Source organism: Tupaia chinensis, unplaced genomic scaffold (genome assembly GCF_000334495.1).
Source record: "Tupaia chinensis unplaced genomic scaffold, TupChi_1.0 Scaffold139491_1, whole genome shotgun sequence".
NCBI lineage: Eukaryota > Metazoa > Chordata > Mammalia > Scandentia > Tupaiidae > Tupaia > Tupaia belangeri.
Window position 1 is genome coordinate 776,067 of NW_006199376.1, and position 13,546 is coordinate 789,612.

Sequence of the window (13,546 nt, forward strand, 5' to 3'; positions counted from 1 at the left end):
CCCTCTCTCAACCCTGTTTTACGAAGATACCCACATCTCTGAGAAGAGAGATCTAACCTGCTGATTCATCCATCCTTACCACCTCACTGACATACCTCAGTGACCTGAAGAAGGGTCAAATATCTAGTCTCAGTAAAGTAAGGTCTTAACATCTTCCAAAACTAAACTGCCTCCGGCTTTTCAAATTTAATACCAAAGATTAACAAACTTCTAGTACTGGGCAATATACCTGAGGTTTGACCACTACTGTTCCACTGCTTTGCCAACAAAGGTCACAGCTTATACACCAGAGGAAGACTGGCCTCTAGAACCTTTCCTCAACACCATCCCCTATCCCCAATTCATTTCAACGACCTCAATGAGAAGAGCCATACTGTAGTGGGGGGCTCAGAATCCAAAAGCCAACACTTAACTGAGCTCTGTTCACCTACTACAAAAAAAAAAAGAAAAGAAAACATAAAAGAAAGCCATAGCTTGGTGTTTCTGTCACCTAATTAGACTCCCTGTAAGGTTCAAAACAAGATAAAGAAGAAGGTGAAATCACCACCCTCCAACAGTGCCCTTTACTCCCATAAGAAAATTTAAAAAAAAAAAAAAAAAAAATGGGTAGACCTTCCCCTCTACCCAGATTTACCTTCAGGTTCAGTCTCAGGTAAAAAGGGGAAGAAGCTGATCTCTCAGGCCCACAAATGGCCAAGGTCAAGTACTCACATTAGGGCCCAAAATATAGCCTTACAGGGACACACAGCAATGGTATCAACCAACCTCAGAACAGCAGGCACAGATGAGGAAGTCACTCAGTCTCACTTAGGAACCTTTGCCCTGGAAGAGGCAAAGAGGAGGGAGCTGGGGGCAGGGATACACCTGCAACACCTACATCAGATAGGGACAGACCAAAATGACCTTCCAAGAACAGGTTAATGAAGTCCTGAGGTTTCTCTCTCCCTACAATGGCTCTTCCCAGCAAGAAGATTGATTACCTATATAAGAGACATGAATGGGCTGTTAACCTAAATACTAAATGTAGAAAGAGTATAGGAATACAAAAGAAAAAAAGAAAAAGAAAGAAAACAATTACCTAATAAGAGCCTACCGATCTAGAGCTCAGCTCAAAAATTAAATATTAGGGCATGATCCCAACTCACTCTCTCTCCTCCCCCCAAGTACCATGTGGGAGGGATCACCTCACATGACTCCAGCAGTCTTATTATTCACAAAGTGAGCCTCTATCACACAGTGACTCCCCTTTACAACAGTGAATTCTCATGTCACACACGGTTATCTCTATTCCTGTTATGTGAGGGTGACAAAGATCTCAAAAACGAGGTGAAACTGAACTAGATCCCAAGGGATAAGGTAAATTCACTGGGCAGAGAGAGATAAAGCATTCCTATGAGAGGAAGCAGCTACTGCAAAGATTTCAAGGCTCAAAAAAGTAACATGTTTGTTAGGGAACTGTGAACAAATTATTCAAGCTAGAACACAGAGTAGGAGGGAGTGGCAGGAGATGAGGCTAGAGAGATGAGCTGAGGCCAAATGATGCCACATTAAAGAATTTGGATGTTGTCCTACAGGAAACAAGGAGCCAAAAGCTTTGTTAAGCAGCGGAATTCTACGATCAGATGTATATTTTTAGAAAGATCACTCCAGGGATGAACTAGAAAAGAGCAAGTTTTAAAGTAGGAGACTGTTTTCAAAAATCAGGTGAGAGATGAGAAAAAGTTAAGCTACACTTTTAATAGTGAAGACTGTGGCAATGAAGTAAAGAGAAGACAGATAACAGAGAGGGAAATCTATTAAGGTTTTAGTGACTGAATGCAGGTGGTGAAAAAGCAGAAAGAATGAAAGATGACACTAAGGCCTTGCCTGTATTGAGGCAGGGCATATAGCTATATCAGAAGGCTCTCAGGGCAAAGACAAGTTCTGTTTTGAATGTTAACTTTGAGGTACCTTTAGGGATATATAAGTCATTGGATATATACACTTGGAACATAGGGACTGACTCAGACTAGATACAGGAAAGTAATCGCCTTACTGTAATTTATTTTTATATTTCACCTTCTCTCTCTAAACTGAAATTACCTTTTCATATGTCTTTCTCTCCCAGCCAGACTGAGAATTCCTTGATTCCTCAGACAACCATGTCTTATATATCTTGTTTGCCCAAAAATGTGAGCATAATGAAGGCAGACTATATGCTCAAGAAGTATTTGCTGAATGAATGAAGATATGAGTGAATGAATAAATTTCCTCTCCCAGCTCTTAGAATGCCTGGCACATAACAGACATGGAAAAAACAGTAACATAAGCAGCACCCTACACATTTCCATCTCCACATCACCATCATTGTCCTCATCTTTATTTCATCCTCTCATACCTACCACTCAGCTATATGCCGTAAGTCAAAATCCATTATACTTAGTGCATTATTTCAACAGAGTTCAGTATAGCAAACAATAAGCTTACCAAATCCAGTACTTTCTCCAGCATAACCAAAAATTTTGACTGTGCCTAAGAACTCTCTGATATCTGACTTGACCTACCTTATCATTATCATAATGGGATCCAGGTATTATACTGAACATATACCCATTCCTATGCCATTGCGTATTAAATCCTCATCCCCATGTCACCCTCAAAGTCCCTTTAATAACTTTTGGAAATAGAACAATTACAAATTATAAAAAAGGCATTCTGTCAGTATCAGGTCCTCCATGTCACTTCAACCCTTCCTATATATATATATATGCCTTTTGTCCTACATCACTTTTGCTCTTATCTTTTTTCCCCAAGTCACTCTGGGGAAACCAAATTTGGGGTCCAACTTTACATTTTATCCCTATATGACCTCTGGCTTCTGAATCTGATTCCTCATCTATAAAATAAGAATTCCTGCCATTGTGTACTTTATAAGGAAACTATGTAAAGTCAGTAAAATTTGAAGTGGTTACATAAAGTATGAATGCTGTTCAGATGTCAGAAGTTATACAGAATTAGTATACAAATGCAAGCTTCCTCACTCTAGATCAACAGCCACCTCAACATCACTCTAAATTTCTGGATTTCATGAGCCAATAGAAATAGGGTTTTTTTTTTTTTTAATTAAATAGGGTTCTCACTTTTTATTTTGACAAATAAGACCATTTTCTAAAAACCCACCATCTAATGTTGCCATTAATTTATCAGTAAAAAAAGTACTTAACATCAAAAGAGTTAATAATAATGATCTCAGAATGGCTTTCTCCTTATGAAAAACTCATTATGCTGTCTTTATTGCTTGAATAGATGAAAGTTTTATCATAAACTGGGCCCTTAGTCCCTTCTAAACCCTGTTATTATATACATGTAGGCCCTATAGGTTTCCCTCTGGGCAAGGTGCCAAGGTTTCCACCAGTACGAAGATTTATTTGGCCTCAAGAGGGAACCAATAAAAATATTAATATACTGTAAGATAGAATAGCTGACACTGAGGCTAAGACTCTGGAACAAAATGGGGACTAAGGCTTCCCCTAATTCTCAGGGCATGTCTGAATAGAAAAGGTCTCTCTTCCTGAGGTTGAGTCAAATGGCTCAGCTCCATGGCAGATTGTTAGTAAAGAGGAAAACTCAACAGTGTGAAAGTAGTCAATATCACTGACTGCCAATCCAACTTTCCAGGATTTTCAAAATTTTCATGTGCCTGTGGTTGGTAGGAAGAAGAGGACCTATAATAAAGTGGCACATACAGATATGGAATAAATAGTTCCCAATTACAGGGTGTAGAGGAAGAGATGAAATACAAAGGGAGAGGAGAAAACTTTCGAGAGGGTGGTAGAAATGTCTTAAGAGTGATGATGATTTCACATATGTGTCCAGATAACAGAACTCATCATGTCTGAATTTAAATATGAGCAGTAAACATAAATTTGCCTCAGTAAAACAGTTCTTTTAAAAATATAACTACAAAAACAGAAAGCAGGGCTGTTAGGGACCTTGACTACATTGTATATGACAAGACAGGAGACCTCCATGAAAGCATAATTAGCAACTTTAAGTGGTCAGTCCAATATGTTGTAAATGACAATTATCAAAGTCCCACAGTTCCGCACAGGTAAGGAGCAACAGTGGAGTAAAGCTGCTTAGGAGATAAAAAATAAACACAAAATCATAGTCAGAAAACCCTTCAAGACAGTGCCCACCTTCAAGTCTGCTATCCAAAGGAAGAACTTGGAAGATGGGAGTTCCGGTGATGACTCTACTGAAGACTGAGCCTCAAAAATTATTTTCATGATCATAATTACTACTGCCCGTGAGTTCACTGGAGCAGAGGAGCCAAGTGCACACCACTTCCACCCAAGATGTCCTACTTAGTCTAAAACTACAGCTCTCACTGGGCAGGACAGTATGTCCAAGAAGGCCTCAGAACCAATCTCTCAACCTGATTCAGGTCTCACACCTTCATTCCCTCCTCTCATGCTCTGCCTTCCACTCCCTCACCAATACACCGCATGCTCCCACCTTTGCCCTTTACTCCCCCTCCAAGCACAGGCCTTACCCCTCACTCTTGGTCCCAGGGCTGCCCCACAGCCCTGCCCTCAGTAACCCCAACCCCTCGATAAACCGTGTTCACAAGTCCCTTCAACTCAGCCCCTCACAGAACCAGTCCTTCACTTCTCCACTTACTCCAAGGCGCTCACCCTGCCCTACCACCTCGGGCACTAACCCCCGCCCGTCACCACCTGCCAGCCCCTCTCACCCTGCCCCTCACAACCTGCAGTCACCAAACGCGCTGCCGTCATTCCCCTGTCCTCACTCCCCCACGCGCCTCCTCGAGCCTTCTGGTCTACGCGTACCGTTCACTAACAGAACGCCGCCCCTGTCCAGGCCCGGTCGTAGCGTCGGTGCTAGGTGAGTTCAGGCCGCCGCCATCGCTGCTCCTGCTCACCAACCGCGCCCCGCCCCGCGCCACACGCAGCCCGCGCCCCCGCGCACCACACGTAACCGCCCAGCGACGCAAGATTAGGCCATGGCGTGCCAGTTCATTGGCTGAGCCCGGCCACAGCCGGAGCGTCGAAGCTGGTTTCCTGGCAACTACTGAAGCAGGGGCGGGGTCGCCGAAAGCATTCCGAGGAAGAAGGTCCGCCTCTTCCCCAGGTTCCGCCCCTTTGGAGTGTAAGCCCCGCCCCTCAGAAGGACTGCGGCGTGTCATAGGGGAAGACCTCTAGGGAGGTGGAGACCTGCGGGGTGGGGGCGGAGCCTGAGGAGGAAAGGTCGAACCAGAGGGCAGGAGGCGGGACCTAAGCACCTACAAGATTTTGAGAGGCTGGAGACGCTCCGAAGGGCGGGTTTTAGGGGAGAGACTGGGCTGGACGACCGATTAGCGCGAAAGGGGCGGAGACGCTAGAACTGGGCGGTGCTTAGGGTGGATGAGTGGGCGTGGTAGGGGCGTGGTTATTACCAGAGCTTGGATCCGAGGGAGGCTCCGTAGGTGGGCTGGGTTCTGCAGAGGAACCGAGCCCTGGAGAGGCATGGCCTCTAACCGTCTAGGTTTGGCTTCTACTTTAGGACCCCAGCGATGACATTCTTCGTTGGCTCGCGTGACACCTGTGTGTTGTGGTGCCCCATGATCCCCTGGGCACTGTCCTAGTTAAACACAAAATAACTACCTATATGTCGGTTCAGATTCAGAATCAATTAAAACCGGTCTCTGAACTCCAGGACCTCAGTCCTTTAACCAGACACACAATTGCTACGTAGAGTAATAAGTGTTATAGTAGGGGGACTCTCTAGGAGCAGCACTTAGCACGATTTGTGTGTAAAGAGGGTGAGGGCTAGGAAGAGTGAGGAACTTAAGGAAGACTTCTAGGAGGAAATGATTGTTTCTATGCCTAGTCTTGAGAAACCAGCAAGAGTAAGATAAACTGAGATGCAGAAATGAAGTTTCTGTAATTTAAAATATTACCAATGTTAATTACCTGGTTTTGATCATTGAGCTATGGTTATATAAGATGATACCATGAGAGAAAACATGCATAGAGCTTGCGAGAACTTTCTGTATTTTAACTGCAACTTTCCTGTAAGCCTAAAATTAGTTCAAAAGAAAAAGTATTTTGAAAGAAATGGAAATTTCAGCCTGAAGAGTCAGCATATACCAAGATAAGGAAAAATGGACCACATGGAGGGATGCTCTGAGGAGGAGTGCAATTAGTACAGTGTATCTGGAGCCTAAGGAGCATGGAGAGGGAACACTGCAAGATGAAAAGCTCAAGTTTCAGATAGTTGTCAGGCGCTAGTCTTATAAACCATGTTAAGGGGTTTAGATTTTATCCTTAAAACAGTAGAGAGTAAAGAATTTTATATGTGATCAGATCAGTAATGAGGAGGGTTTTGCACAATACAAGAGCTGGTAAAGCCCAATGAGGGTAGTAAGAATACAGAAAAGTGGACGGATAGACATTAGGAGCCAAATCACTAGGGCTTGATGACTGCGTGAATATGAAAGGAAAATAAGAAGGCTAAATTTGGATGCTTCATTTATATAAATTCAAGAACAAATAAAACTAACCTATATTTAAAGTCAGGACAGTGATTATCCACTATGGTTTAGATGTATCCTCCAAAATTTCATGTGATAAAATTTGGTTGTGACAGGATTAAGAGGGTGAAAACTTAATCTGACTACAGGATTAAGAAGTTGGGCTGGACAGTGGCTCAGCAGTAAAATGCTACACTCTGTGAGGCTGACTCACAAGCGAAATTTCCAAGCTCAAGTTGGAAGAATTCCCTGAGTATGCTAAGCATAAGCTTGCCCATAATCGAGGGTTGTCTGAAGCAGGAGGTGGATCACAGTGTTAAGACCCTACTGAGAGGTGTTGCCTCTCACTTACAATCTTTTGAAAAAGGAGATGAGTTCTTGGGAGCTGATTGTGATTAAGGCCATCAGGGACTGAATCTTAATAGGTTTATAAAAAGAGACACAAAGATGTAGACACACACTCACTCAAGTGCTCCTCAGCATATGATGCTCTGAGCCATCTCAGTACTCTTCAAAGAGACCCCACCACCAAGAAGATAGTGTCCCTTGACTTTCACCAGATGTTGCCCCTTGACTTTGGACTGCCAAAACCATGAGCTAAATAAATCTCTATCCTTATAAATCAACCAGACTCAAGTCTTCAGTAATTACACATCAGAGAATGGACTTAAACCTTACCTTTGGAAAAGCATTGACGGAAAGAGGCAGAGCAGGGCTCCTGGGGCCTAAATCTGTTTCTTGACCTAACTATATGGGTGATAACTACATGGGTGTGTTCACTTTGTGAAAGTTTGCCAAGCTATTTACTTAAAACATGTGCACCTTTCTATATGTACATTTGTTCTGGTTACTATCCTGTATAATAAACCACCCCAAACTTACCATAACAGAACGATAGGCATTTTACTATGTTCACAGTTTCTGGGAATTGAGCGAGACACAGAAGGAATGGCTTGTCTCCACCCCATGGTGTCCAGGGCCTCATCTAGGGAGCTTGAATGCCTTAAGGTGACTTGAGCCTGTTGGCTGGAATCATCTGGAGGCATCTTCAGTTACATGTCTATTGTCTGGACTAGGACAACACAACACTAATTCAGCTGGGGCTGTCAAACAGAGATTCTCCCAATGTGGTGGCTAGAATCCGAGAGGGAACATCCTGAGAGCGAGTTGCTGGACAAGAGGCATTCCAGGAGAACCAGAAGGAAGCTACACAGCCTCTGGTGATCTATCCTCAGAAGTCACAGAATCATCTCCACTGTATTATATCTGTTAAAATAGTCACAAGAAAGCAGAATCATAAAAAGAAAATTGTAGCCATTTTTTTAAACTGCCATAATGCTGTACAACAATAATAAATTGGTCCCAAATTTCAGCTGAAAGAACAGAGACAGGACTAATAGGAGAAAAAGCAGGTGAAGAAGATAATAAATTCAATCACAGATTCAATGGGTTGAACATAACCGTGGGGTATCCAAATGGAGACATGTAGTGAGCAGATAGTCATGTATGATAGATAACTGCAGCTCAGGGAGAATTCTTGGGAGCCATTAAATGAGGAGGAAAATCCTATGGGTGACTGGCATCAACCAGAAAGAGCCAGGAGGATGGAGAGAGAGAAAGGCCTAGAACAAAGAACTAAAAAACACCAACATAGAAGAGATGGGCAGAAAACCTTATGAAAGAGACTAAGAAGAAATAAACAGAAAACCAAAAAATGAAGGCATCACAGAAGCCATGGGAAAAGAGAGTTTTAAATAAATGAAGTGGGGGCTATAGATGTTTCTTTAAAGAAACTCTCCAAAATAAAGTTTGACTCTATCATTTGACTGTGCAAAACACTTCATAGGTTCTCTATGGCCTTTGGGTAAAGGCCAAGATTTATAGCATGGTTGACAAAACTTTCCCAACCTGGCATCTGTCCATCATTCAGCCTCATCTTTTACTCCTACTCCTCCAGGTCGTCTAAAAAACAATGCTCCCCTAGACACCCATGCTTTTTGATGTCTCTATGCCTTTGCACACTCTGGGCACTCTGACTCCAATGCTCTTTACTATCTCATCTCTATAACTCTTACCCTACAGAACACAGGCTCAGTTGCGACTCTTCCTGTGTACCGTAATAGCCCTCTGCATGTCCACCTAATAGAGTACTCATCAGTACCCTGATTGCCCACAGACTTGGTCTACATGAATTTACCTGTGTAGATTACCTGTCTACCTGACTATTTCCCTTACCAAACTGTGAACTTCAGGAGGGCAGGGAGTGTGCCTTGTTCATCTTTGATCCCTAGTATTTTAGCACAATATTGGCCTGGAACGTAGCAAGTGTTTTGATAATGACTTGTTGACTGAGAAAGATAACTGTCAAAAAAAGAACATCAGGCTCAGGGAGAATCATAGGGTTTTTGTTTGTCTGGGCATGGGAGAGAGGTAGGCCTATTTATAGAGAGGGAAAAGTTGAAAGAGTTTTGTACTGGATCATCGGACAACAACCTACTAGAAGAAGCTGGCACTAGAGGTAACAGGAAGGGAATCAGGTCAAAAGCACCATAGGATAGTCCCATTATACCATCTAGCAGGAAAGAGATAAAATATGGTTGGTGGTAATGTGTATGGTAATATCTGCGACTGGTTTAACATACAGTGTATTCATGCTGAAAAATTCGCTTTGTATGCTATAAAGATATACAATGATTAAATGCAAAAAATAAAATTTTTAAAAAGAGATATGGTTGTAGATAAGGATGAAGATAATGAAAACAGAGAGAGCTCATGTCTGATGTGAGAGGCATTTCTTTGTCCCCCGGGGACTAGTTCAGCACCTGACACAGATAGATAATTTAGTAAATATTTGTTAAATAAATAATGAGACCAGCCCAAGTGGAGTACTTGCACAAGGTAAAACAGTGACTAAACCCAGGTCTCCTGACCTACAGGGCCCCTCTTAACTGAGAATCAAGGCCTGAGCTTCTCTCACAGGCATATAACCCCCACCTTCTCCAGGGGCCTCATTAGAGGTGTTTAGCTGCGCAGGTGTAAACCCAGTCCCCGGGAGACAGGGCAGGGCTGGGGCTGCACAGCCTCCACCCGTTTCGGTAGCACCAGCTCTGGTTGTGTTGCTAAGAGCGTTGAAGACAGAGGAGTCACAGCTGCAGTGCAAGGGCAACCTCTTCCACACAGACACAGACTACCCTCCACCTCCTAAAGCTGCCCGAAAACAGAGAGGCCCTGGATCTCTCACACCCCAGCACCAGGACACAGAAAGATGAGCCAGGACAGCAAAGTGAAGACAACAGAGTCCAGTCCCCCTGCCCCGTCCAAGCCCAGGTGAGAAGTCCTGGTTGCCAGGGTGGAATCTGTCTCTGTCCATCTTACTCTAGGGAGCCTCACTCTGTTTAGTGCCTCCAGTCAAAAATATCTGAATAACCCCCAGCATTGAATATCTGGTGAATAAATGAAGCAAGACCTCACTTCTTGCCCACAGGAAGTCGCTGCCAGTCCTGGATCCATCTGGAGATCACTACTACTGGTGGCTGAACACAATGGTCTTCCCAGTAATGTATAACCTCATCATCATCGTGTGCAGGTTTGAAGGGGGGCTACAAGAAGGGTCGTAAGGGAAGATAAGGAGGCAGGGGAGAGGGGGGAAATAGTAGGCTGAGTAGAGGGGCAGGCCCTTGGGCTGGGCCCAAAGAAGGGGTGGCATCCATGGAAAGGTCCAAGGCCATGTGCTGAGGGGTCTAGGAGCCGCCTTACACACACAGTGGTTTCCTTAAGCTCATCCCTTCTGTCCTGCCCGGCAGAGCCTGCTTTCCCGATTTGCAGCACAGTTACCTGGTGGTCTGGTTGGTGCTCGACTACATGAGTGACCTGCTATACTTACTGGACATTGTGGTGCGCTTCCACACAGGTCAGTGGGCCCCTAGTCTGACCCTTTGTTTCATGTTCCGTTCTAAAGGCACCCCTTCATGGGAGCACTTTCATGTGCCTCTACGCTTGCCAACATCCCCATGCTCACCCCAGAAGCCTTGGAGCAGGTTTATGCCTGCCTCTCCCCTGACACCAACCTCCCCACCCTCTATCCTGACACCAACCTCCCCACCCCACCCTGCCCACCCTCACCAATTGCTGACCCCAGAACATCCCCTTCCCCTCCACCCCCAGGATTCTTAGAACAGGGCATCCTGGTGGTGGACAAGGGTAGGATCTGCAGTCGCTATGTTCGCACCTGGAGCTTCTTGTTGGACCTGGCTTCTCTGATGCCCACTGACTTGGTTTACTTGAAGGTGGGCCCACACACCCCCACACTGAGAAACGCTTTCTCCGTGTGCCCCGTCTCTTTGAGGCCTTCGACCGCACAGAGACTCGCACAGCGTACCCAAACGCCTTTCGCATCGCCAAGCTAATGCTTTACATTTTTGTCGTCATCCATTGGAACAGCTGCCTTTACTTCGCCCTGTCCCGGTACCTGGGCTTCGGGCGCGATGCATGGGTGTACCCGGACCCCACACTGCCTGGCTTTGAGCGCCTGCGGCGCCAGTATCTCTACAGCTTTTACTTCTCTACGCTGATCCTGACTACGGTGGGGGACACACCACTGCCAGCGCGGGAGGAGGAGTACCTCTTTATGGTGGGTGACTTCCTGCTGGCCGTCATGGGTTTCGCCACCATCATGGGTAGCATGAGCTCTGTCATCTACAACATGAACACTGCAGATGCGGCTTTCTACCCAGACCACGCGCTCGTGAAGAAGTACATGAAGCAGCAGCATGTGAACCGCAGGCTGGAGCGGCGAGTGATTGACTGGTGAGGATGCCAAGGATCCAGGCCAGGGCCAGGAGAGGGGTGCCCGATATAACCAGGTGACGTGGCTCTTATTCCCAGGTGTGCCACACACAGTCATCGTAATGCATTCGTGGGTGGGTCTGCTGGGTGGGGCTTAGAAAGGGATGGTTCTCCACTGGGGGAATCTGGACTTGGTGGAAGGGGTGGGTAAGAGACTTATGGGGGAGAGAGGCTGGATCTCATGCATCAGGAAAGATAACTGAGAAACCAGGAAATGAGAACTGCTACTCCTGGTGGGGCCCAGAAAGCTCTGGAAGGAGTGAGTGGAGAAGGGCAATATCCCTCAGGGGATGGCCACTTACAAGATGCCGACTATGTCATGGTAATCCATGCTGCAGACTGAACAAATGAAGTGTCAGAAAGGTTGGGGAGCTAAAACAAAGAGTCTCTAGGGAGGATGAGGACTTGGAGACTGAAGCAGCTCTCAGTGGGGATGATACAAGACATCACTGATTGCTGAGTGGGGTAAAGCCTGACAGGAGGTCAAGTGCATCTTACTTATGGTCAAGTGGGACAGGCTTCTGTGCCCTGGGTGAGGGAGCAGAGATCAAAACATGCCTGTGACCAGGAAAGAAGGCTAGCCAACTGTCAAGTACTCTCAGGACCCCCATAAGAGCTCTATCTGGTTGAACTCTTGGCTAAAGCTGACCTGACAGGCCTGATGGAAGGGAGTGGCAGGCATGCAGGGAGCTGGTGAGAAAATGGCATTGTCCTTACCCCCAGGTACCAACACCTGCAGATCAACAAGAAGATGACCAACGAGGTAGCCATCTTGCAGCACTTGCCTGAGCGACTGCGAGCGGAAGTGGCTGTGTCCGTGCACCTGTCTACTCTGAGCCGGGTGCAGATCTTCCAGAACTGTGAGGCCAGCTTGCTGGAGGAACTGGTGCTAAAGCTGCAGCCCCAAACCTACTCACCAGGAGAATATGTGTGCCGCAAGGGGGACATTGGCCGAGAGATGTACATCATCCGTGAGGGTCAGCTGGCTGTGGTGGCCGATGATGGTGTCACACAGTATGCTGTGCTGGGTGCAGGGCTCTACTTTGGGGAGATCAGCATCATCAACATTAAAGGTGAGCACCCCACCATTTATTCTGGGGATAAATGGTGGGGAGGAGGACGGTGACAGCAGAACCAGTATTAGAACCAGATGGTATATCAGGGCCTACAGATTAAGGAAACCTAGCCCTTATCTTACTAGAAGGCTCAGGAAATGAACAGGACATAGAGAAGCTTTTCCCTGAGAAGAAACTGAGTCAAGGTGAGTAGGTAGAGAGGGTGACATGCTCTGGGGCTGTTGACAAGTCACTGGAAAGTGGCAGAGATAATAATAGTAGTTAATATTTACTGCCTGTTTACTCCTGTCCTGTTTGAAGTGCTTCATTAAATTCTCATAGCAGCTCTATAAGGTAGGTATTATTTTTATTCCCACCTTATTAATTTATTTATTTTGACAGAGTACACATGTACTTGCCAGAGAGACAGAGAGAGCAAGAGAAAGAAGACACCCCCTACCCCACATAGGGAATGGTCATACTGCAATCTTTTCCCCTCCATTTCTCCATCCTACTGAAATTTGGGGCACACCTGTGTTTTTCCAACTATGGGGGCCAGGACTCAAAGTGCAGTCAGGCACGTGGGATACAGCTCTATCGACCACAAGGTCACAGGGCCAGCTCATTTATTCCCACTTAAAAGATAAGGAAGTCAAGTTCAGAGATGTTTGGTAACTTGCTCAAGGTTGCACAGATAGTAAGCACATGCACTTGGGAAAAGCACAAGGAGCAACTTTCTTAGAGCCCAGTAGAAAGAAAAATAGAAGAAAAGAAATTCCTCATTTCTAACCACCAACTCCAGGCCAAGCCTGGTGTTATTCGCCAGCTCACTCTGTCCTCTCATAGGCCTGCACAGTAGGAGTTGTTATGCCGGATCACAGGCAAAGAAACTGAGGCCGTGGAAGAGGGAGAAGCCCAGGAAGGGAGTGAGCGCACTGTCACCAAGGCTAGATGTGCTGGATGGGCTCTCAGCCTGAGAGTCCCACTGAAGGCCTTGCAGCTGTCCTCCACCAACCCTTCAAGCCACATAGCCTGTGTATGTTGGGTTGCCTTAGACAAGTTGCTTCTTTTCTCAATTTCCTTACCTATCCATTGAGGATAGTATGAAAACTCTAAGAGACCCAGCCAGTAT

At 45.6% G+C, this 13,546-nt stretch overlaps 2 protein-coding genes across 10 annotated transcripts in view; one reads left to right on the plus strand and one right to left on the minus strand.

The window, feature by feature from the left end:
• FHIP1B (FHF complex subunit HOOK interacting protein 1B) overlaps positions 1–4,944 on the minus strand; it is a 24,467-nt gene extending 19,523 nt beyond the window's left edge. For 8 of the 9 annotated variants that reach the window (XM_014593038.1, XM_006161975.2, XM_006161976.2 and 5 more), the window contains exon 1: positions 4,833–4,944. The gene's annotated coding sequence lies outside the window, so the exon portion shown is untranslated. Of the gene's footprint in view, positions 1–4,178; positions 4,199–4,832 lie in introns of those variants that run through there. The other variant, XM_014593037.1, reaches the window with a different exon arrangement.
• Positions 4,945–9,779: 4,835 nt separating this feature from the next.
• CNGA4 (cyclic nucleotide gated channel subunit alpha 4) overlaps positions 9,780–13,546 on the plus strand; it is a 5,713-nt gene continuing 1,946 nt past the window's right edge. Inside the window, 6 exon segments of the mRNA XM_006161977.1 lie at positions 9,780–9,841; positions 9,999–10,100; positions 10,318–10,424; positions 10,679–10,825; positions 10,828–11,320; positions 12,083–12,432. Coding sequence (XP_006162039.1) covers positions 9,780–9,841; positions 9,999–10,100; positions 10,318–10,424; positions 10,679–10,825; positions 10,828–11,320; positions 12,083–12,432 — 1,261 coding nt within the window.